The 24,564-nt window shown below is 39.0% G+C and overlaps 1 protein-coding gene across 4 annotated transcripts in view; it reads left to right on the top strand.

Annotated features, from left to right (window-relative positions):
* The window catches only part of KIF13B (kinesin family member 13B), a 149,141-nt gene that overhangs the window by 54,087 nt on the left and 70,490 nt on the right, over nucleotides 1-24,564 (top strand). For all 4 annotated transcript variants that reach the window (XM_087960322.1, XM_087960304.1, XM_087960310.1 and 1 more), the window contains 7 exons: nucleotides 1,585-1,765; nucleotides 3,368-3,455; nucleotides 7,284-7,418; nucleotides 9,443-9,555; nucleotides 9,929-10,040; nucleotides 19,103-19,315; nucleotides 22,438-22,548. In XM_087960322.1, the coding sequence (XP_087816448.1) occupies nucleotides 1,585-1,765; nucleotides 3,368-3,455; nucleotides 7,284-7,418; nucleotides 9,443-9,555; nucleotides 9,929-10,040; nucleotides 19,103-19,315; nucleotides 22,438-22,548 (953 nt within the window). The remainder of the gene's footprint in view (nucleotides 1-1,584; nucleotides 1,766-3,367; nucleotides 3,456-7,283; nucleotides 7,419-9,442; nucleotides 9,556-9,928; nucleotides 10,041-19,102; nucleotides 19,316-22,437; nucleotides 22,549-24,564) is intronic.

The following is a 24,564-nucleotide window of genomic DNA, read 5'->3' as shown; positions in this document are numbered from 1 at the left end:
GACTTGTGGAATTCAACTCCCTGAATTCCTGATCTGCTTTATCATGCTCTGCTTTAGATAGACCAATTCAGAATTTAGCTTTTTAGACATATTGAAGAATAATTTAGTTATATTTCCTAAAGCTATTCCCCAACATTCTGTCATAATTTAAAGCAAAGATAGCCAACCTATAGACCCTCAAGGATTCCCCTCCCCAGCCCTTAGTAGATTCCAAAAATGAGCAAGAACCAAAATGTTAGAGTTTGGGAAGGATTTTAAGAACTAAAATAGAATTCTCATTAATAAAACCCATTTTTTTCTGGATCAAATTGATTTACTTCTATGAGGGAGAAGTTAAGGAAGAAAACTATTTATGTGAGTCTCTACAAGACTCCAGGCATCAGTTTTGCTGCTTAACCCCACCTATCAGAAGAAAGGTGAAAATTTGATCTTACCTGTTTGATCTTACCTGTTATTACCAGCCATAACCACTGCAACTTTCAGAGACCAGCTGCAGAAACATTGTTCACTCTTCCTTAAAATGTTAAATGAATGAAACCAACTATAGGGGCTTATAATTAGGAGCCAGATATTTTACTGATATTTTTAAACAAAAATATTAATGTTGACTGTGCTCCTCAGGGCTCCAGCTTGGTAAAAGTAATGCGAAAGACAGTAAGGGTAAGAGAAATAGAAGTATGAAAGAGGGGAGGAGAAGGGAAAGAAGGATGGAGGTAATTGGGAAAAAACAGCTTGTATTTTTGTTTTTCCATTAGTCACTGAAGATATTGGCTACTATTAGGCACAGAATAATAGCAAGAGAATACTTATGGTAGCCATGGATTGAGGACAGGAGTTTCCTATTCTTGACTTTCCTTGATATATTTTCTTTAACTTATATATAGCAAACAAAAGAACTGGAGATCCGGGATAATATTTGTTATGCAGGGATGTAATCTGATATAACCCTTATTTATCCACGGTTTGATTCTTTTCCACATTAAACATATAAGCATCTCCTCCCAGTGGTATAACTCACCTTGACATAACAGCACAAGGAGACAGTTACAATTTTCCAACTCAGTTTGACAAACCAGTTTTGTATTTATTTATTTATTTTTATTTATTTATTTGATTTGCCAATTGTTTACAAGATAATAAGTATAAATGTATACATAGTTGTGAATACATGAAATGGGTACATATAAGAAAAATAAAAGAATAAGAGAAACAATAGGACAGGGACGGTAGGCACGTTGGTGCGCTTATGCTTATGTGATCAGAGAAAACAAGATAGTTATAATAATTTATTCATGCAGCTCAGTGCATAAATTTAATTAGACTTAGCTTGATTTATAGAACTATAGCCAATTATTTACACTCTGTAGGGCATGAAATGTCTGCCTATAGTGCTGTAATATTTGTAAAGGCACTCTTTCCCATGAATTTGGAATAATAATTTTGCTTCATCTTTTCATCACTAATAATGGAAGAGTTACCTAAATCTGCTTGCAGATTTATTTATGAAGATCCTCAGTAAGACTTCACGGGCTTTCCCATCATTTTTAATTTCTTTTAAAAATGTTTTCTTTCTCCTTTATGCAGGATCTGGAAAATCCTACACAATGATGGGCACAGCTGATGAACCTGGATTAATACCTCGGCTCTGTAGCAGTCTCTTTGAAAGAGCCCAGCAAGAGGAGAGTGAAGAGCAGAGTTTTAAGGTGGAAGTATCCTACATGGAGATTTATAATGAGAAAGTCAGAGATCTCCTGGACCCAAAGGGGTAAGGAAGGTTTTTTGGGAACACCAAGATTGCAGGCAACCCAGTAATCATTTGATAGGAGTGGAAGTCTTCTTTTGCATTCCTCACAAGTCAACATGCATTCCTCAAGAACAAAACCAGTAATTTTTGTTTCTGGGAGTGGACCTTCTCTCAGTAATTAAATATATGCTTTGCATGCAGAAAGAGCTAGGTTTCATCCTAAGCCTCCCTATATAGGTTGGGAAAACAATAGCATTTAGACTTATATACCACTTCACAGTGCTTTGGGAGCCTCGGTGGCGCAGTGGCTAGAGTGCAGTACTGCAAGCTACTCCTACTGCAATTTGACAGATCAAATCCCACCAGGCTCAAGGTTGACTCAGCCTTCCATTCTTCCGAGGTGGGTAAAATGAGGACCCAGATTGTTGGGGGCAATATGCTAACTCTGTAAACCGCTTTGAAAGGGCTGGAAAGCACTATAACGTGGTATATGTCTAAGTGCTATTGCTATTGCTATTTACAGCCCTCTCTAAGAGGTTTACAGGGTCAGCATATTGCCCCCAACAATTTGGGTCCTCATTTTACCGACTGCAGAAGGATGGAAGGCTGAGTCAACCTTGAGTCTGGTGAGGTTCAAACAGCCAAATTGCAGGCAGCCAGCAGTCAGTAGAAGTAGCCTGCCATGGCTCATTGGAATTTAAGAGAGCCACTCTCTTTGGCTTCACCACCAGAACTTGGTGAAACACTAGGTGAATCTATACTTTGACCCACTATATGGCAGGGGTCCAAGTCTTCAAGTAGCTCTCTGCCCCCCTCCCAAAAGAATTATTAAAATTTTGCTGAAGTTCTCAATACTGAAATAAGCAGGATTCTAGCATTCTCAGACAAGGATAACTTAACACTTTTTCTTTATTAATTTACTTTTTTAAAATAAAATTTAATGTACTTGTAAGGATCACTTTTAAAAAATAGTGTTGATAATTTTTGCTGCCGATTCTAGGTGTAAAGGATTTCTTGTATTTCCTAGAATTTGTGGTCCAACTGGGATGTCAATGATAAGGTTCTCCCATACTTTCTTTAAAAAGTTAATGGTAGATGGAACCCAGACTGAACAGGGGTGAATTGGAGCTGCCATCCTGCCCTTCTTCTGTTAACTATACCCAGCAATTGGGGGGGAGGGGAGGGAAACTGTTTTATCTTAACTATTTGAGTAGGCTTTTAAATCTCAAAATTATCTCAGGGAAGTTTAAGGTCAAAAATCTGTTTAAATAGTCAGTCCCTGGAGCAATATGTTGACTGCTATCTTGATAATATGCAAACTGGATAGCCTCTGTCTTTTTTCTTATCTTTGTGTGATAGCATTTTTGCTGTTGAAAATTTCACCTTGAGAAGAGTGAATTAATTGCCCCAAGTTGGACAGTGAAATTGATCATCCAAAAGCGTCTTTAAATGCTGGACACAGTCCAGTCAAAATCAAAACCTCATTTGAAGTTAAGAAGAAAAGTCTAAGCAAGTGTGAATCAGCATGACTCAGAAGTGCTTCCCTGACAATAATGCATGGACAATATTGCCCATTTACATTCTGCAAATGTAATATCTTGTTTTGTGTTTGCTTTCAAACAGGAGCCGTCAATCTTTAAAAGTCAGAGAGCACAGTGTTTACGGACCTTATGTAGATGGTCTTTCAAAACTAGCTGTTGCCAATTACAAGGTAAAGATATCCATTATATAGGCTTAATAATGTTCAGTGGAATGGTTATTATCACCCAATTATTTATATACCTGTTTTCTATAAGAACATGTGTCCAAAACAACTTACGGTACATTAGAAAATAATAGTGAATCGGTTAAGATGGAGCAACTCTAATCAGCAAGCAAAATCACCACAAGGAAGGGCCAACTGATTCCCTTCACTAGTGATTTTTCCATAGGAACTCTGGAAGGGAAGTGCAGGGATGAAGTTAGTGGGAGGGAAAAGAAAACCCCATGCTTTTCTCATCTTCTCCGTGGTCTGTTCAGGATTGATGAGAGGGAGTATCATGGTTTCAGTACACTTAAACAGATCTTGGACAGATTTATTGATTTGATTTGATTTGATTTGATTTGTCAATCGCTTACAAGGTAATAGATATAAGTATAAACATGAGTAAGAATACAGGAAATAGGTACGAATAAATGGGGACAATAGGACAGGGACAGTAGGCACGATGGTGCACTTATGCACGCCCCTTGATTGATTGACAGATTGATCTGTCTGGCCTAGTGATCCTTGTGCTTGGTTAATAATGGCTTTCCAAGATTAATGGTAGAAGTTACCTGCACATTTTTTTTTACAGAAGATACTTTTCCAGTGTTGTAGTTTAAGATTAAGTTTGAGATTCCCTAAAGGCAAAACTTTAACAATTGAGGTTCAGTATCACCAGAAGCAAAGATAAAGTGTTATTTGAAATATCATTATCTTGTTTTTAATATCTTTGCTGTATCTGCACAACCAATATGTTTCCACCCGCAGTGTCCTTGCACTTATGAACTGCCCTTTAGGAAGCTCTCATCCATGGAATGTTTATAACTCTGAAGCTAATGAGGCATACTAAACATTATTTGCTTGCCCCCATCCTCATTTCTACCATATAAACCCTGTAGGCGTTAAGGCCCTGTAATGCTGCAGAAATCTACTGTATTATAACTCCCATTGTCTGCAACCAGCATTGCTACAGTTAGTTGATAGTGGAGGATATTTTAGTCTGTTGCATTCTAGTGGAAATCAGAATGAGGAAGGCATCTATAGAACTATAATCTTGAGGATCAGCTCTGATTTCACAACCCAGCTCTTAGTTGACTTGGCTGGCTCAGAAAGTTAAGAAGGGGTGGAGTCGGTTAACATTTGAATGGGACACCATTTGAATGGGAAATATCAGCTGAAAAAACATCTGAGAAGGAGGCAGTGGTAAAACCACTTCCATATTATTGGCAAATAAACTACCTGAAAAAAAGGGGGGGGTGGCTCAGTGGTTAAAGACACTGAGCTTGTCAGCTGGAAAGCTTGACAGCCCAGGTTCGAGACCCGAGTGCTGGGCGATGGAATGAGCTCCTGTTACTTATCCAAGCTCCGCTCATATAGCAGTTTGAAAGCATTCAAATGCAACTAAATAAATAGGTATCACTTCAGTGAGAAGGTAACAGCATTCTATGCACATGACCATGGAAATGTCTTTGGACAACATTGGCTCCCTCGTCTAAGAAACAGAGATAAGCACCATCCCCTAGAGTTGGAAATGATGGACGGGGAAATATTTACCTTTAAATTACCTGGATGTTTTCATGAAGTCATCGGGAGATTTTTATCTTTGCCTTTAAAGAAAGAAGAGAAAGATCTTGCAAAACTGGTTTAGCAAGTAATTATGGTAGGCTTGTTTGCAGAACTTTAGCAATAGCCTTAAGTGTCGGAGAATGTTTGCACTTCAACAATCTAACTTGGGACTCACCAAAAAACCAAGTAAAAAACACAAGGAAATATGTATGAATCATGACTCCTGTTCAGCACTTGTGCTCTGTTGCAGACCAAAAGCCCTTCCCCCAACTTCAGTGTAAGTTTAAGACAAATTTGCACAAAGTATTTTGATTAAATTGTTCTCTTTGTAACTTAGAATTTGAATACTGGTTTGTTTTGCTACCATACATAAAATGTAAGTTTTATTGGTTGACTTTTGCAGCAAATATAATGCAGGCATCTAATAAAATCATCCAGTTGAAAACGACCTGTAAGGTCATTTAATGGGTGCCTTTGGTACTCTACACCAGTGATCCCCAACCTTTTTACGCCGCTGCCCGGCACGGCATCAGCTGGGTGCCGCGGCCCGGTACCAGCATCAGCTGGGCGCCGCCATCTTTTTGATGAAAAAGTGCTTCCGGTGACCTCACCGGAAGCACTTTCATCAAAAAGATGGCGGCAATGCGCTCGGTGAGCTTTCCGGGTAGAAATGGCTTTCACCCGAAAAGCTCACCGAGCGCTGGCGCCGCCATCTTTTTTGATGAAAACGTGCTTCCAGTGAGCTTTCTACCCGGAAAAGCTCACCGGAAGCGCTGGCGCCGCCATCTTTTTTGATGAAAACGTGCTTCCGGTGAGCTTTCTACCCGGAAAAGCTCACCGGAAGCACTTTTTCATCAAAAAGATGGCGGCGCCCAGCAAGCCAGCGGCCCGGTAGGACTTGTTCCGCGGATCGGTGCACCGTCCGCGGACCGTGGTTGGGGACCCCTGCTCTACACTCCAGAGATCTCTGTTTAAAAGCCTTCAACGCAGGAGAGTCCATCACTTTCTAAAGCTATCTGTCTTGGTTTTTCTCAACTCACCTTGCAACAGTGTAATAATAATGCTAATCTACTATATAAAGCTGTTGTGAGATTTAATAAATGACTATATGTTAAGCTTGCGTCTGTGCACATGCATACATCATGTGTTACCTTCATTACACTTCCCCAGTTTCAGCAGAAGAATTTCTCTTATTCAAATAAGGACATGAAATGTGCTGAATGTAAGCAAGACCAAAATAGTTCAGGTGCAATACTTAAATTTTAGCTGAAAAATGTAATAAGTCCTAATGAAAATGCTAAGCAAAATTGTAACCAGGGATCATCAGCCTTACTCCTAGAGGTCTCTAAACAAATGATTTTGGAACATATTGAAATGCTCAATGAGAGGAGAAAAATGTCTTTGACTAAATGTCTATTATTGACTATTATTAAGTGTTGTACCTTATGATTCTTGACGGATGTATCTTTTCTTTTATGTACACTGAGAGCATATGCACCAAGACAAATTCCTTGTGTGTCCAATCACTCTTGGCCAATAAAGAATTCTATCTATTCTATGTCTATGGAGATTCTCAGTCATCCAGGTCATGGTTGTCCCAAAGGTGTTTTTTCAAGAGGCAATTGGACATTGTTTGTTTTTCCTTGAAGATGTTTCACTTCTCAGCCAAGAAGCTTCTTCAGTTCTGATTGATTGGTGGGGAATGGAAGGATTTATATTCCCTTGCTGTCATCTGTCAATAGACACAGATAAACCTCCAAGTGGCCTCAACAACTCTCAAAAAGAGTGCTAATGACCAGATGACTGCAAGGAATTCAAATCCTTCCATTCCCTACCAGTCAGAACTGAAGAAACTTCTTGGATGAGAAGTGAAACTTCTTCAAGGAAAAACAAAGTCTAGTTGCCTCTTGAAAAAGCACCTTTGGGAGGTCTTTGACTAGATGATTTCTAAGATTTCTTTTAACTCTGTGATTCCTGATGAGAACCAGGGAAAATGTATTACAAAACCATGGTTTATGTGGAGCAATAAGATCTTGTTTTACTCACTGAACATAGCATTCTCTAACCTCTTGACAAAACCAAGACTTCAGTGATTGGGACAAGACGTGACATTAAGCTGTGGTTTGTTTCAATTATGATTTGTTAAATGAGCCACATGGCTTAGTTCAGATCACAAGTTATGCATGAACTTCACTAAAACACAATATGTTTTGTGATTCTTTTATTTAGGACATAGAGTCTTTGATGTCTGAAGGCAATAAATCTCGTACAGTTGCTGCAACAAACATGAATGAAGAGAGTAGTCGATCCCATGCTGTTTTCAAAATTATCCTCACACACATATTGTATGATGTAAAATCAGGGGTGAGTTCTGCAATTTGCAGTGCAGATAAATAACAGAGATCTGTTTAAAAAAAGAAAAAAAAAAGGAGTTTTGTAAGTATAAAAACAAATACTTTTGCCAGAATTTTACTCTTGTTTTACTTGCTTCTAGAATAGATCTTTGTTACCCTAGGCAAGATTGGGGAACCTGCAGTCCTCAGATGTTCTTGTAATCTTATTAGCTCTAGCATTTTGGTCTAAGACAAGGATGTCAAACTCAAGGCCTGTGGACTTGCAGTGCTTCTGCTAGCGAAAACAGAGCTCACGGGGACCACACGCGCCCCCTCCCAGCTCCGTTTTCACTAGCAGAGGGCTGCAGGAGGCCATCACAGCCGAAAACAGAGCCCAGGAGCCCATTTTCACTGGCAGACCTCTTGGGCCACCACAGATGCCCCCCCAACACAAGTCACATCATGCTAGCCATGCCCACCCCGGCCCCACGGGGTCAAACACAACCCTGATGTGGCCCTCAAGGAAATCAAGTTTGACACCCCTGGTCTAAAGTCAGAGATGATGGGATTCCTGAAGATCACAGATCCCCAACCTCATCATGAGAGGTAGCACAGCCTTTCTAAGAACAACAGTACTATTTACTTAAAACCAAGACTTTTAAAAATGGTGTGGGATATGTTTTTAGGTTGCAATCTCAGATCTTATAATGTTAGGGACAGTTGCTTTTCTCTACAGTTTGTTTGGGATCTGAATCAGGGGAACATTATTTATGTATGAAAAGTGATTCTTCTGGGGGTTTCAATGTTATCCAAACATCTCTAACAACCTTTGGTTGTTTGGGGCTCACAGATAATAGATAATATATCCCTTGTTTTAGCCACACTACTAAGGACGTTTCCATTTTAAAAAGCACTTTACATCCCCAAACTCAATTCATTAAAGGAAGAGCACTTTTTTTGGGGGGGGGGGGGGTAGGTGATACCATACTTCTCCACATATTTTGGGAACGCCTGCATTGAATTTGAGAAACTTCTTATATTTTTCAGATTTCTTTTATCTTTGTTCAAGTAGGCTAAAATATAATATATGAACTACGTAAACCAATTTCTACGCAGACTGAAAATACCTTGTGAACCTAAGGCTGTATAGAGGTCTTCTGCTCTCACTTTATATGCCTGTATCCCTGAGTGATGGAATGATTCCATATAAGCCAGAGTTCCCCAACCTTTCCAGCTCTGTGGACTGGTGGGGAGGGGGAGAGGAAACAGTTCTGCACAAGCGACAGACATGCACGCTTGCTGCTTATGCAAATAAAGCATGCACGCACATGCTGATCTGCCTGCTCGTGCATGTGCTCGCCCGCTGCTTCTGTAAGTGGATATGTGTGCGTGCATGCTCACCCACCATTTCCACGGCCTGGTTCCGAATAGCTCAAGGCCCAGTAGTAAGCCGTGGCTCGGGAGTTGGGGACCCCTGGTATAAGCAAAAATCTGCACATATTATTGTCTGAACAATCCTAGTGAAATCCTGTGCCTTTTCTCATTAATTATATTGGTTATTTGATACTTGGAAAATTAAAACTCACCAACATGCAAGTTTGACTTAAAATATTCAGTTCTCTGGTCCACATTTTGAAATAAAATAAACTTTATTATTTTATTAGAGGAGGGGGATTTATCTTTTATTACCTTTGCTTTTAATCTCTCTTATCCCTTTGTTTTCCCCCTCCAGTAAAATCTAGATTGGCTTTGGTCACATTCATTTGTGCTAGATGTTAACTTCTGGCCTGGTGATTAGGGGAGATGTAACTTATGTAGAAGGCATGAGAGATTTCTCTATAAACTCTTTTGAATAGGCACATTTGTTATACAATAAATCATTTATGATAGCATTACACAGTCGGTACTTAACGATCTCTTTAGCATCAAGATCTTTTTCCTTGTCATTTTCCCTTCTTCCTTTCTTTTCCCACAAACTGAGAAAAAGTATGAAGGGTATTTTGGGGTACTGAGGAAGTAATATGTTATTGAGTTAATTCTATTTTCATTCCACAGACCTCTGGTGAGAAAGTAGGCAAGTTGAGCCTGGTTGACCTGGCAGGCAGTGAAAGAGCAACCAAGACAGGAGCTGCAGGCGATAGGTTGAAGGAAGGAAGCAACATCAACAAGTAAAGTTTACCTTTTAAAGGAACTAAATGTTTTTAAAGGGAGGGTGAAGGCAAAAGTAAATATGTCCTAATGTTCTTTACATATTCAGAACAGCAAGAGAAAAGAAAGAAACAGAGTTCTCCTTTGACTTTTCCCTCCAACTTTTCTTTAGAAGACACAGGACTTCCTTCTTCTCTTCTCTGAGACCTCAGAAATTATTAGATTAGAAACAAGAGAAAAATTAAGAATGATTTTTTTCAGGGTTTTGTTTATATGTTAGTTAATGCTTAGACAATTTTACCCTAAAAGCAAAATGCAAGGACCAGCTATTCTTAACCATATATCTGATTCTAGTCACCATATAATTGCAGAATCTTTTTCTCCCCTATACAGATCTCTCACAACTCTTGGGTTGGTCATTTCAGCCCTGGCAGATCAAGCTGCTGGAAAAAATAAGAACAAGTTTGTTCCTTATCGTGACTCAGTGCTCACCTGGCTGCTCAAAGTAAGTGAGCCATTATTAAGGAGGTCAAGCAAGACAACACTTTCTGTTTCGGGTCTATTTGGAAGGGACACCTGCTGAACATAAAAGATTGCAGCTGCTGATTTCGGTAGAAAACCACAGTAGCTCTGTGAATAATTCTCCTCAGGAAGCTCTCAAGCTCTCTTCTTTCTCCAGGAGTAGAATTTCCTAGCTTTCTGATAGAGTTGGATCCCCTTAGGTGGCTCCCCACTCAGACTTGTTCCTAATCAATAGTACACTCTCTTAGTCAATTTACTGGCAGCTGCATCCACAGCTTTTCTATCATAAAAGCTTTACCATGGCTAGCCCACTGGCTAACATCAGAGATGTTGCTTTCAATTGTTAGCCATTTGATGTCCATCGAATATGAGTGTGGACTGCAACAGACATATCAGTTGTAGCTCAAGAGAAAGGTCGAAGGAGGTCAATCTCCTGCGAATTGAAAGAGTCACAGAATTGACTGTGCACTGTTAAAAAAAAAAAACCTGGCTTGATGATTACAGAAGAATGCAACTAGTTTGGAAGAACTTCAAACAGGAACAAAATGTTGGCAGGAGTTCAGTGACACAATCTTATTGCTAAATTTTGTTGCTACCTGTAAAATAAAATAAAATATAGTCATGCAAATATTCAGAGACATTATACTGTATATATCCAAATCTGTCAATGCCAGTGAGGTTTTTTAAATTCCACTTTTTATAGCAATATGTGGTTTTCCAGAGCTGGGAGGGGAAAAACAACAACCAGCAAACACTTGTTCTTCTTGAACACTTTTGGGAAGTCTTTATGGATATTACGCTAATAAACTCAATGGATCCCCTGCTGGTGACTTCTTATAAGCAAGTTCTCAACTGGTATTCAAACATGTAAAGCCTTTGAGTATACAGTTAATAGTTCCTTTTTGGTTATTATGGCTAAATCCTGTTGCTAGCCCTTCACCTCCTCGGTAATGTTTATCTTACTCTGAAAAAGCCTGTTTCTATATTTCCTGCAATGAACTCCATAAATTCCTCTTTCAATAATAACTGTAGTACAGATAGTCTTCGGCTTATGACCACAATGGAGCCCTATGACCACAATGGAGCCCAAACTTTCTGTTGCTAAGTGAAACATTTGTTAAGTGAATTTTGATGCATTTAACCACTTTTCTTGCCACGGTGGTTAAGTGAATCCCTGCAGTTGTTACGTTAATATTATTGGTTGTTAAGTGAATCTGGCTTCCCCCGTGATTTTGCTTGTAAGAAGGTTGGACAAGGTGATCACATGACCCCAGGACACTGCAATTGTCGTAAATGTGAGTTGTCAAGCGTCCAAAGTTTGATCATGTGACCATGGGAGTGCTGCAATGGTTGTAAGTGTGAAAAATGGTCTTAAGTCAGTTTTTTCAGTGCTGTTGTAATTTTGAATGGTCAGTAAATGAACTGTTTCAAGTCAAGGACTATGTACCATATGTTTGTTCTTCTGCATCCTGAATTTGTCACTAATTTCATTTGGTGTGTGCTAGAATTATGTGAAAGCTTTCTTTCACTACTACATTCAAATTTTGCAAGGCAAATTGTTTTTCCCCTCTTTAAAAAAAAATCTCAATTACCAAAAGGTGGAAGTGTTAAGTCTAAATGTGCCCTTCATGCACTGGGTAAGATGGGCAGCTATGCAAATGTGATGAAATAAAAAGGCTTTGGAGAGTTCTTCCAATTTTCCGATTATTTAGCCTTCCTTCATAATTTTAATCTTTATGAATATTATTCATTATTTTAATTGCTCTTTTCTGTACCATCTGTAGCTTAACATCAGGATGGCCATCTTTTGAGGGGAGGAATGGCGGGGCAGGGATCACACACACCCAAATTGACAATCCCAGAACAAAGGAGCAAGTGGGGACAGAATACATTTCAACACAATTAAATTTGGATTATATTATAGTAATCACATATCTGTAATTATATACATGAATTATGTTAATATTACTTCTCATGTATTTAATAATTGCTATCTCTGTGATATTAAACATTGCAATTTGGTGGCAACATTTCGAGTGACAACTTTTGTGAAGCTAAGAGGTTGTGCCAGTTCTAACACTTGAAACTCAGAAACAGTGTTTTAAAATCCTCTTGTCCCCTTTCCTGCACACATAGATTACGCTTTTTTTTCAATCTAACAGTACGAAGTGATATTTTCAGAGATTTTACATTAGGAAGTAAGCAGGATATGAAGTGGCTTGACTTCCATTCCTGCCAAGACAATTCCATACTGTAAGCATAGAAAAGAATCTATTTCTCATTTAATAGATTTATATAACTAAAAGAATAAAATATGCTCTTTCTTCCTCATTAGCACTACTAGGCAAATCCATAACTGGATATAGAGAGACTTCGTTCTTCTGTTAAATATCTTGGATAGGGGTGGAGATACCATATCGTCTATGTTTCATCCACTGGGGAAAGGAAACTCAAGAGCAGCATAAATTATAAATGAGGATTCTCATTAAAAAATAATGACAATATGTATAAAAATTAAACATCTTTTAAAAAGGCAAAAGGCTTGAAAATGTATATGATAAAGTGGTTACAAAACAATTCATCAAAATCTTTTTCCTTACCCTTCTGTTGGGAAAAAAAACCCTCCTAAGTCAAACATTGGCAAAAAAAACATATAAAAGGAAAATAAGTAGAAAAATGTGCAGGAGGACTCTATAGTTCTTAATATGGTAATACATTCCAAATAGCCCAGAGTATTATCAGAGTATAGCAGCAAAAGGTTGACAAATTTGTGGATTTCAGACCCAAATAAGGTGGTAGAAAACAAACCTATAGGATAATGTTCTATGTTACATTTCTAACACCAAGGCAACTGCAGATAGTCCTTACTTTAGTTGTCAAGTATACACAAAACAAAATACTAAACTTATTTTAAGATCAAGAAAGACTCCTTTCATTTTTTTAAAGCAACCTTCACTGCTGAACAGCATATTCAAGCTTATTATTCCAAGGCTCTATAAATAAATATTCATCAACTTTCTTTCACTTAAAAAAACAACTGAATTAATTCTTTAGGAGCCACAATTAATTCTTCCCAGGTCACAAATACGAATTTCAGGAGCAACAACAGCATTACAAAGAAAAAAAAGACCCAAATAACTGTCAGAACTCAATAAAATGCCAATGTACACTGTGTGAGATAAATGAAACTCGGTTTTAGTTTCAGTAAGGTTTGGAAATTACTTTATTGAAGGCAGCTAACAATATTATGGGAGGTCTTGTATAAAGACATTAAGACAAACTGGTTTTGCTTAAGTGAGATTGCTGCATTGCGTACCTTTGTGTCATACAGACGGAGTTGGGAGAAGCAGAGATAATTGTTTTCAGGCATTGATTCAGTGACTTGCCTTTTCTTTCTCCTTTCTTTTTGCTTGTTCCAAGCTCTAGGTGGTGAAAATGGCCCCTTGCCCACCTTTAAATGGCCTTTTCACCCAGTCTACCCTGTAGCTGAAGTTTGGCCTTACATAAGTCAAATACATAAGAATTAAATTTTCTAAGGAAATGCAAGGCTTTTGTAGATATGCAAATGGAGAGAGGGAGATATCCCAATCATCTCTTTTTGCAGCAGAAACTGGCATAGCCTGAGAATAGGTCTATTCCATCTAAGACTCTACTGCAGCTAAGTCTAAGTGAAGGAAGAACAGATCAGATTGGTTGTCTATGGAAATTCTTAGTCATTTAGGTCATTTAGGCCAAAGGTGCTTTTTTCAAGAGGCAACAGGAATTTCTGGTTTTTCTTTGAAGACGTTTTGCTTCTCATCCAAAGAAACGTCTTCAGCTCTGACTGGATGGTGGGAATTGGAAGGAGTATAAAAGAGTATAAATCCTCCATCCAAGAAATTTCTTGGATGAGAAGTGAAACGTTTTCAAAGAAAAACTAGAAAGTCCAGTTACCTCTTGAAAAAAGTACCTTTGGGAGATCAGACTGGTGTACAATATGAATACCTTATTCAGTAATTTTACGGTTACATGCCATCAAATTTGACATTGACTGTAATTGACTACATAGAATTTCTCCAGGATGATGTATCCAGAAGTTGGTCTTTCAGTTCTTCCAATGGTGCAACTATTGCAGATATGAGTCTATCCATTTTGCTGCTAGTCAGTCTCTTCTTTTTCCTTCTACCTTTCCCACCATTAGAGCCTTCTCCAGGAGAGCTACATCTTTGCATAATGTGTCCAAAGCATAGGAGGTCCTCGACTTATGACCACAATTGAGCCCAAAATTTCTGTTGTTAACTGTGACATTTGTGAAGTGAGTTTTGTCCCATTTTACAACATTGCTTGCCACAGTTGTTAAGTTGTTAAGTGAATCATTACTAACTTGGTAAGTTAGTCACCCAGTTATTAAGTGAATCTGGCTTCCCCATTGACTTTGCCGGTCAGGAGGTTGCAAAAGGGGATTACATGACCTCGGGACAGAGCCATTGAGTATGATCCAGTTGCCAAGCGTCTGAATTTTGATCACATGATCATGGGGATGCTTCAAAGGTTGTAACTGTGAAAAATAGTCCTAAGCCACTTTTTTCAGTGCTGTTGCAACTTTGAATGGTCACTAAATGAACTGTTGTAAGTTGAGGACTACCTGTATAATTTGAGCCCTGTCATTTTTGCTTCTGGGTTGATTTGTTCAGTGATCCTTTTGTTTGTTTTTGACTGTCCATGAGTATTCTCCAACACCAGAATTCAAAAGCTTCAATGGTTTTCCAATCTTGCCTTTTGAGAATCCAGCTTTCCGTTCCATAGACTGTCATAGGTTACACTGTTCTGATCTTTGTAAGTCCAAATACATGACAGCATCTGAATAGCTTTTCCAGGGCGTTCAGAGCTGTACCGAGGGCTAGTCTGCAATGTATTTTCTGACTGCTTATTCCTTTTATTGTGGATAATCAATCCTAAAAGTCTAGTTTTGGCAAGAGACTCGCAGAAACAAGTTAGTTATATTAGAAGCTTTATTGGAAAGAAGAACGAATTTTTAAACACAACAGCTGATTGATCCACCACAGTGTAATGAAGTCCCTTTATGTCAGCCTGTAAACTGGAATTTAAACTAGGTTTTTTTTTTCTTCCAGCCCGCGAGATTTTAGGGAGGCTGAGAAAATGAATGGAAAGGACAGTTAGATAATCAGCAGTCAAGAGACAGAAGGCAAACCCATTGACCACTTACCTTACAAATGTCTCGGTCTAAGAGGCAAGAAACTTGTGAAGAAGCTTCATTCCAAGAGATACACTCCCCTCCACTAACATGAACTCATTATAAGCAGGGCCTAGAACAGGGGTTCCCAACCTGGGGTGCTCGCACCCCCTGGGGGTGCGAGATGATATTCTAGGGGGTGCGAGAAAAGCCCAGGTAAATTTTTTATGTATGTATGTATGTATGTATGTATGTATTTATTTTATTTTATTTTATTTTATTTTTTATTTATTTTATTTTATTTTATTTTATTTTATTTTATTTTATTTTATTTTATTTTATTTTATTTTATTTTATTTTATTTTATTTTATTTTATTTTATTTTATTTTATTATTATTTTATTTTATTTATTATGCAATGGATTAACTTTGTTTTCATTTTAGAGTTAAGTATCGTTATTTAGTGGCCGTCACATACATAGCTGAAAAGATTCAATCCTACCATATATTTAACACGTTCAGTAGTTCCTAAAGTCTAAATTTCAGGGGGTGCGAGGTTCGAGTGAAATTTCTTTAGGGGTGCGGGGCGAAAAAAAGGTTGGGAACCACTGGCCTAGAAGATTCTCTTTACTTCCAGAATTCTGAATTTCCCTCAGACTAGCATTTAAACAGCTTAGCTCTGCAATTCTTGCTTCCTTGAAAGTCCCCAGATGACTGAAGTTTGACACCACCTTTCCAAGTTAATAAATCCTCAGCCAGTCTCTTGATGGCCTTGAGAGGCAGACAATAAATGCTTACATTACAGTAGTATTTTCCAGCTTGAGATGGTTCCTATTGTGTCAGTGTTCTTTCCTGTATAATTTTTTTTTTACAGGTAAAAATCATGTTCCGTAAGCTTCTGTTGTGGGAAGGGGAATACAGGCACTCAATATCTTGTCCCTTATAATAAAAAAGCAGCTTCTGTAAAGAGAGTGATATTGAGGTGGGAAACAGTGCTGGTAGAATAGATAGAAAGAATAGAATACTTTATTGGCCAAGTGTGATTAAATTCCATTGCCCTTTCTTGCTTTTCTCTTTCCTCCGTTCAGAGTCACAACCTTCCAAGTTGTTATCGAGTGTGTTATGGTCTCAGGGAAAAGGAGCATTGAATTCTGTGCTCAAGTGCTTGGAGGTTTCAGCAACTGTTTTCCCTGTGCTGAATAAAAGGCTGGGAATGTGGAGTTCCTTGGCTTGGCTGAAAAAGCACTGGGATGGGACAGCGAAAGAACCCAATCTAGGCTCAAAGCTGGCAGCATCTGGCATAACATTTGAAATCTAAACAAATATGATGAGTTATTTCTAGCAATTATAGAGCAAGAAGGGGAGGGGGAGTTATCATTTCTGTTGCTTTCCGCCAGGATGTTTATAGCCAGTACATGGCTATTTTGATTTAACCATCTTGTATAGTTATTCACCTCTGTATCTGCTTTAAAAGTCTAATTTCTGTTGATTTTAAAAGAGACATTGCATGCAACTTTGGTGGTGGAGCTTAGATGTTACATTTCTCCCCTTCTTCCTTCGTTCTTTCCTTGAGTTTTCATTTAGAATTAGTGCCCACAGTGTATCTTCAAGGAAGCTTCTGTCCACAATAAAAGTAATCATCGGCTAAGCCTTATTAAGGAGAAATCTCTATTATTATCACAAGGTCAGCCATAGAAAAAGTAGGAAGGCATTTTATTCCCACCTAAGGAACATGGGTAAAATGCTTGTGAAAAGGCTTGAATACCTTACTACACTTTTATATATAATTTCTATACTTTTAAGCCTAATTAACATTGAACATTAAGTACTAGAAACTAACAACAATCATGGTTTTTAATCAGTGACCCATCTCAGCCTTTTGGATTTATAACATTAAGGAAGGTACCATAAAAGTTACCTTATACGGATGGCTGATTCTAGCTCAGATTTCAAAGAGCAATAATTCCAATACATCTAGATGATACTAGGCTTTTAAGGGCTGTCTTCATATATTCTGGGTCCAGGCCATTTTAAGCACTCATGGTCAAAGCATTTGTTACTTATTTAGAGATGTGTGCAGGTTGTTTGTCCTTTATTTGTTTAGCAGCAGCTGTCAACGCCATTTACTTAAGAGAAATAGTTCTCTTTTGCTCTTAGTGTATTATTTCTTGTGGCACAGCTGATGTAGCAAAGAGGATTTTATTGTTGCTTGACCCAATCATTGCTTTCTCTGCCTTAGCACTTCCCTTTCCCCATAATCTGCTGATGAGAACTAATATGTCCTTCATGTATTTGGTTGGTTTAGACCAGGGGTCTCCAATGTTGAAAACTTTGCTGGCTGGGTAATTCTGGAAGTTGAAGTTCACCAGGCTTAAAGTTGCCAACATTGGAGACCCCTGGTTTAGACAATGTCTTTGAAGGGCTTTATAAATTTGGAATATGCTATATATTATTGCTACTGCTGCAGATTGTGTTTTGAACAGTATCTAGAGCTATGGTGGCACAGTGGTTAACATGCAGTACTGCAGGCTACTTCTGTTGATTGCCGGCTGCCGGCAGTTTAGCAGTTCAGGTCTCACCGGCTCAGGGTTGATTCAGCCCGCCATCTTTCTGAGGTCGGTAAAATGAGGACCCAGATTGTTGCGGGCAATATGCTGACTCTATAAACTGCTTAGAGAGGGCTTTAAAGTACTGTGAAGCAGTATTTGGGACTAAGTGGCATTGCTATCTAGCCTTTTGTCTTAGCGTTTAGAACGTTATGCATTATAATAATCTTCATGTATCTCCAGCCTCAGGCAGAGAAAGGTGATGGTTACTTAGCACAGATTTAAAGCTTAGTTTCCCACATCTAAAGCAAATGCACAAGAAATTATGCTGAACTTTAACTAGGCTAGTTATGAAAGCTTAAATTCACCAGAATAATTAGGAATGTCTCAGAAAGATTTGTGAATATGACGCCCAGCAGCTGTGCACACCTACATTTTATAGGCAACTAAAATCAGCCTCATACAACCTAATGACTTCTAGATGTCTGAGGTTGTATTTCCCATCTTCCCTAACCACTAGGAATGCTAACTGGGGTCTTAATGGAACTGTAATGCAGCAGAGGCAGGTGTCAGGTTTCCAAGCGATGAAATCCATTTAAAAAAAAAAGAACAAAGTCCATCTTCCAAAACAATTTATTTTACTTAGGAAAGCATCAAATTGGCAAAGTCTGTTGTAGATCTGTTCCAGATCTGACACAACCTGGAATTACACCACATAATATTGGAAGTTAGAAACAGCCCCCAAAAGTCACATTCTCCAATAGAAGTAAATCAAAGTTGCCTGGTGTCATAAATCTCCACCTCAAGGCCTTAGCAGGGTCAGCTCGTGTTCCCACGGGAAGAAGAACCACCTAGTCTAAACAACTCTCTCTATGTCCACTCCTCCCACCTTAGGAATGTGGCAAGCCTGAAACCCTTCTCCCCATAACCAGCAGAAAGAAAGAAAAGGAATATATAATAAGGCTAAATAAAATGGCTATGCATATGTCAATTTCGGGCTTGACAGCAGGTTGTGTAGGCTGCCTGGTTGTGTGAGGCCAATATAAAGTGTGTGTGTGTGTGTGTGTATGTGTGTGTACCACTTATTGTCTGCATTTTGTATGAGTTATAGTACTGTCTATCTCCCAGAAATATCGTCAGTAGATATTTTCTTGTCAGAGGGATTAGAGGCAGGTGGTATGGCGTCTGCTTTGCTCAAAGTATAATCAGTCCCTTGTCATGGATAGGTTACTCCTTGTTAATCTTGGAGATGGGTTGCCTTATAAATTCTTTAAATCAAGCAATCAAAACGCCTCAAATTCTTATTCTCTGATTTCACATTCCCAGGATAGCCTTGGTGGCAATAGTAAGACTGCAATGGTTGCTACTGTCAGTCCAGCGGCAGATAATTACGATGAGATACTTTCTACCTTGAGGTATGCAGACCGAGCCAAGAACATTGTGAACCATGCTGTGATCAATGAAGATCCCAATGCCCGAATCATCCGGGAACTGAGGGAGGAAGTAGAAAAACTCAAGGAACAGCTTACCAAAGCAGAGGTAAGTCTTCTTTCACCGAGGGCAATAGAAGGAGTAATTCATTCAGTCAGTAGATTATGCCCCTGCCCTCCTTCAGCTGGCCTTCAGTTTCCGGTGCTCCGGCACGTGCGAAGATCAACTGGCTGGCGTGCTCAACCTGTTGGTTTTGGTTTCCGGCACTCTGGCACACGTGCATTCATGTTCCAGTTTGGGCACTCGGTGTTGAAAAGGTTCGCCATCACTGTCTCCTCTGATCATGCTATGCCTATTCGCCAATAGAATGGTAGAACATTGCTTCTCGCATCACACAGATCAAGGTTCAGTAAGCAGCCAGTTCTGAATCTGTGTGCAAGAGATTTTCTCCTTCTTCCCTCCAGGTTTTCTGGAAGCAGATCTACTGCCACAGATAGGTCATACGTTCCATAAATATTAAATAGTATCTCCCAAATTCAGAAGCCATATTGAAGCACATAAGCTTTGCAGATAGACTTCCCAAAAACAAATGCCTGGCATTATGAAGCAGGCTCAGGCGAATTTTATTTTTGTGTTAAGATCTCTGAATCCATCATGAAGACAACCAAGGCATTTTATTCTAGGGAGCTAAGAAGCAAAAGCTGAAAGCAGAGTTAGCTTAGTCTTCCATAGGAAGATTTTCTTATAGGAAAAAGAAAATATGGGTTGCTCAGTTGGTAAAAGATGGGGAGTCTGAGTACTGAAAAACAGATCTCTGGAAAAAAGAACTCTGATGGAGGAAAGTAATGGCTGGTAATCTAAGATGGATCTAGATGATTTGGCTATTGGAGGTGCTTAAAGAACAAACTTGAAAGACAGTGTTACACTAGTGAAGGATTGTTAGCCTGACAGGAGCTTGAAGATTCCTGAATTATTCTAGGGCAAGTTCTCAAAATATTGCCAAAGAGAACTGCAGATATGATTGTATCCAGCACAACAAAGAGGAGGGTGCTCTGGGGCAGTGGTCCCCAACCTTTTTTGTACCACGGCCCGGTACAAAATGATCCATGGACCGGTACCGGCATCAGCATGCACGACCAAGGCAAGGCGAGCCGAGCGACCGGCCAGCCAGCCGTCCCCTGCTTCTCCCCGTCACCTTCAACTCCTCCTTTGTACCTTCTCGCGGTCGATGGGCTTTTCAGGCTCTTTCTTAATCTCCTCCTGAGTAACGCGAGACTCCACCGCCATCGGGACGGCTCTTCGTTCGAAGCCGCCCCCCCCTTCGACAAAACTAAGGCGCGAGGATTCCTTCAGCACCCAAACGCCGCTTTCCAACCGACGGCCGACAAGCTCACCCGGAAGCACTTTCTCAAGCGCCGTCGAAACAAGATGGCGGCGCCCAAGCAAAGTAGGCCCTACTTTCATTCTTTGCGGCCCGGTACAAAATGATCCACGGACCGGTACCGATCCGGGGCCCGGTGGTTGGGGACCCCTGCTCTGGGGGACCTTTGTTTTTAACCTATTGCAGATGGCTTTGCAGAAGCTGGATCCCCAGAATCATTAGTCAACCTGAATATAAGTTGCAGAAACTCAACGTATCTAAACTTTCTCAGGTTGAAGAAGATAGCATTTGCTTCCATCATGCCATAGTTTCCATTCACTAGTTCCTAAAAAAACGAACAAACACATGCAATCAAATAGAGAGGACAACACTCCTGTGAAATGAAGGAACTGGGAAGCAGGATGAAGCTAGAATTTCTTCTAATGGATTAGATGCAGAACGAAGCAAGAATTCCTGATGGTGGAGGAATAGGTTACTTTCAAACTCTACAGAGCTGTGGTAGGTCAAGAGAAAAGAGTTAGATATGCTGTGGTTTCACATATACTACAATAGAAATAGTAATCTAAAACTCGAGTTTTGGGCTCTGCTGACCTTGTGAGAATAAACAGGTTTATAGTTGTGTATGCTGGGTTTATTTTTGACTTAAAACTTCACTTTTCTAGTAACACCCAGGCTGCTGTGATCCTTCTCAGTAAATTTTCCTCTTTATGGAAAACAAGAATTTAGGATGATTTACACCAATGTGACTTCTCACGTACAGCCCTTCTGACCATGGCATTACGAAGAAATGGAGTTGCAGTCTGGCAGGGGTTGCTTGATAAAGCTCTCCTTGTAGAGCAAGGCAAATTTGGTAACATTTAAATCAGAAAGCTTTCCTGCCAGTGAATTATCTATTCAATCCCTTAGCCCACTTAGCCCCCTTTAATGTATTGTCCTCTGCAGTTTTGGAGCAAGGATATTATAATACTCATTTTACAAATCAGATCTTCCCCCAAAATTTGGAGGAACTTGAAATTCCAACCAACATATTTCTTAGATGTCCTTTCTGTAGTCATTTTTATTCTATGTTTATAATTCTGTTTCATTACTCCTGAGGACATCTTCATTTGCTTTTTTTGGAACACTAACATGTCCAACATTGCAGAATTTATTTCAGTTGTCAAAACTTCACACATTTAGGATTCTACTAATATACTTACTTTTCCCCTTTTTCATGTTTTATGCTTGTTAGTTTTTGGTTATATTTGACCAGTCACCAATCCTAAAAAAATTTATATACATCTATACTTGCATATACATGCTTGCTTATACATGCAGGATTTATATATATATGCACATACCTGTGCTTCTAGATGCCCGAAACTTATCTTTTTAGCTGTTTAATATTTAATACTTAAAATCCTTAGTATTTTATAACCTGCATTTATATCATTATAATTGAAACATTTCATTTATTTTAATTGGTTTTAGAAAATATCTATGCTTTTAATTTAAGTCACGTAACCTCTTATAATAATTGCAGAAAATACTGCTCCATAACTGTAATAAATTTAATAATAATACACAATTGTTACCCTAGGATTTCCTCTTATCAGCATTGTAGTAAAATGCTGAGTTGGAAGGTCAGATTTTTCTACCGGTATGCAGGCATCCTCTCCCAATATTACACTCAATAAGGACGTAGGTTTCCTGCATGTATTATTCATGGTAGCTACTTTTCAGTCACATAGATTGCAATGATAAGATCATGAAGAATGCATGAAACCTTAATTTGATGGCCCTTCTAAGGAGAATTCCATAATTTGCTTTTTTCTTTCTCACCTCCATTCCCCCTCCCTTAATCTTTTAGGCTATGAAATCTCCAGAATTAAAAGATCGTTTGGAAGAGTCTGAAAAACTTATTCAGGAGATGACAGTAACCTGGGAAGAGAAGCTCAGGAAGACAGAGGAAATTGCACAGGTCTGCATTTTTGTATTGAGTTTTGCTGGCACACAGTGATGATTACTGTCACCATTTAAACAAACCCTTCGTGAAAGCTCATGATACTTCTAGATAATTTATGATCCCATGAATGACTTATTTCTTAATTCCTAGGATGGTCAATTCAAAGAGAGATTATTGTTGCACAAACAGTGATCTCCTGTCTAGATCAAACTTTGGACTGCCAAAATGAAGCCACCTTCATGGCTTGGTTGTTGGCCAAAAATAAATAATTGTTGGTACATATTTCTGGTTGTAGATTGCAGATGGGCTGGGTTCTGTGTCTCTCTACATTCAGATGATGTGTTGTTATTCGCTAAGAGCCTCCTTTGGAACATACTGGTTTTATGTTTAACCACTCCAACCTTCAACCTATTCACGGTACTAAAATCAGCAAAAGGGAGGTCGGATCTTCAGCCATATCTTCCTATAATATTATTCCTTGCTCGATTGTCTCCTTCCTCCATCTTTTAATTCGTACCCTCAGGAATGTTTGTTGTTGTCATAACACTTTCAAAAGCAGCGATGGATTTATTGATAGTTTAAAGGAAAGGTGAGCACTTATTTTTCTGAAGGTTGAGGGACTTAGTAGATGCTGTGGTGATGTGGAGAAAAAAAAGAGGTTGTGCTTTAAGCTAATTTTATTTTTCTGATCATGCAGAAATGATTCTGGGGTAGGTGTGGAACAAGCATTTAAGGGTACCATTGTCAATCCTACTTTAAGTACTCCCTTAGAGGGCCTCCATGAGATCCAGCAATCAAATGAAAAAAATTAAAGTACCAAAGGAATGAATAATAATTTATAAGATCTTAGGAAATGTTGGTGTTGTACAGATTTGTTGAGAAAGCCAAACATTTGTGAAATTGAGTACTTGCCTGAAAATTGGGCCATTTAGCATTTGTCTGTTGCACCACAATTCCACAAACTCTTGACATTATGTGTGTGTAAAGCCACACCCTATTATCACATGCTGGGAACCATTTTTCTAAATAAGGTTTCATGTCGGATTAAACTAGATGAGAACAAATACTTTGGAGCTTAATCTTCATGCATACTTTTTTAGCTTATACACCCAAGCAAGGGTGGGATTCTACAGGTTCTCACCTTTTCGCTAGAACCGCTTGTTAACTTTCTAAGCAGTTCGGAGAACCCGTTGTTGAAAGAAATCTCCTTTTGTTTTTTTTCTACCCTTCTTGCATTCTTGGCAGTATGCCTAGACTTACTGTCTCCAAAGGAGGTTTTTTTTCTTTGCTGGTACTTTCTTAAAGGGGAAGGGTTGTTTTAAGCTTTTTACACTGCTGTTGGGAGGAAATACTCCCCTGTTGGAGTTAGCACTTTGAATAAATAATTGAATAATGAAGCAGAGCTGCCAGAAAGAAGCTTTTAATGACAAGGAACCAAGATGAATGACATTCAGCAAGGCTTCTTGGCTAGCTGGAAAGATTGACATTCGAATGTGAATTTACATACCCTTTTTGAGTTTTGGTCTAAAACTGGTGACCATTCAAAGTTACAATGGCACTGAAAAAAGTGACTTATGACCATTTTTCACCCTTACGACTGTTGCAGCATCCCTACTGTCATGAGAGGCCAGGCGCCCTTGATGTGAGTGATGTTGAGTTGGCCACGCCCACCCAGTCACATGACCAGCAAGCCACGCCCACCAATTAAGCCACACCCACAGAATCGGTTGTTTAAAAAACTGAATCCTACCCCTGCACTCAAGGCCCTGGCTTCTCAATTAATAGCCCTTGAGACTAAATTCTACGAGAAGCTTGAACCTCTTTTCTCCTCCCCTTCTCTGTATCATATACTGTACATATTTCCTTTTTTTTTTTTTTTACAGTGGCTACTTTTGTCCCAGATTTTCCTGGGAAGTTTCATATGGCTAAATTCCAAATCATATCAGCAATCCTTTTTCCCCAAAGATGGGTGGGCTATATGAGCACAGCCAAAGACTGTAGTTGCAGGATAATAACATCATATTGAATTAG

This window comes from Notechis scutatus, chromosome 1, assembly GCF_049901735.1.
Source record: "Notechis scutatus isolate UNSWTSFEM ecotype Mainland chromosome 1, rNotScu1.2, whole genome shotgun sequence".
In the NCBI taxonomy this organism is placed as follows: Eukaryota; Metazoa; Chordata; class Lepidosauria; order Squamata; family Elapidae; genus Notechis; species Notechis scutatus.
This window is presented reverse-complemented; position numbering and strand designations above follow the sequence as displayed.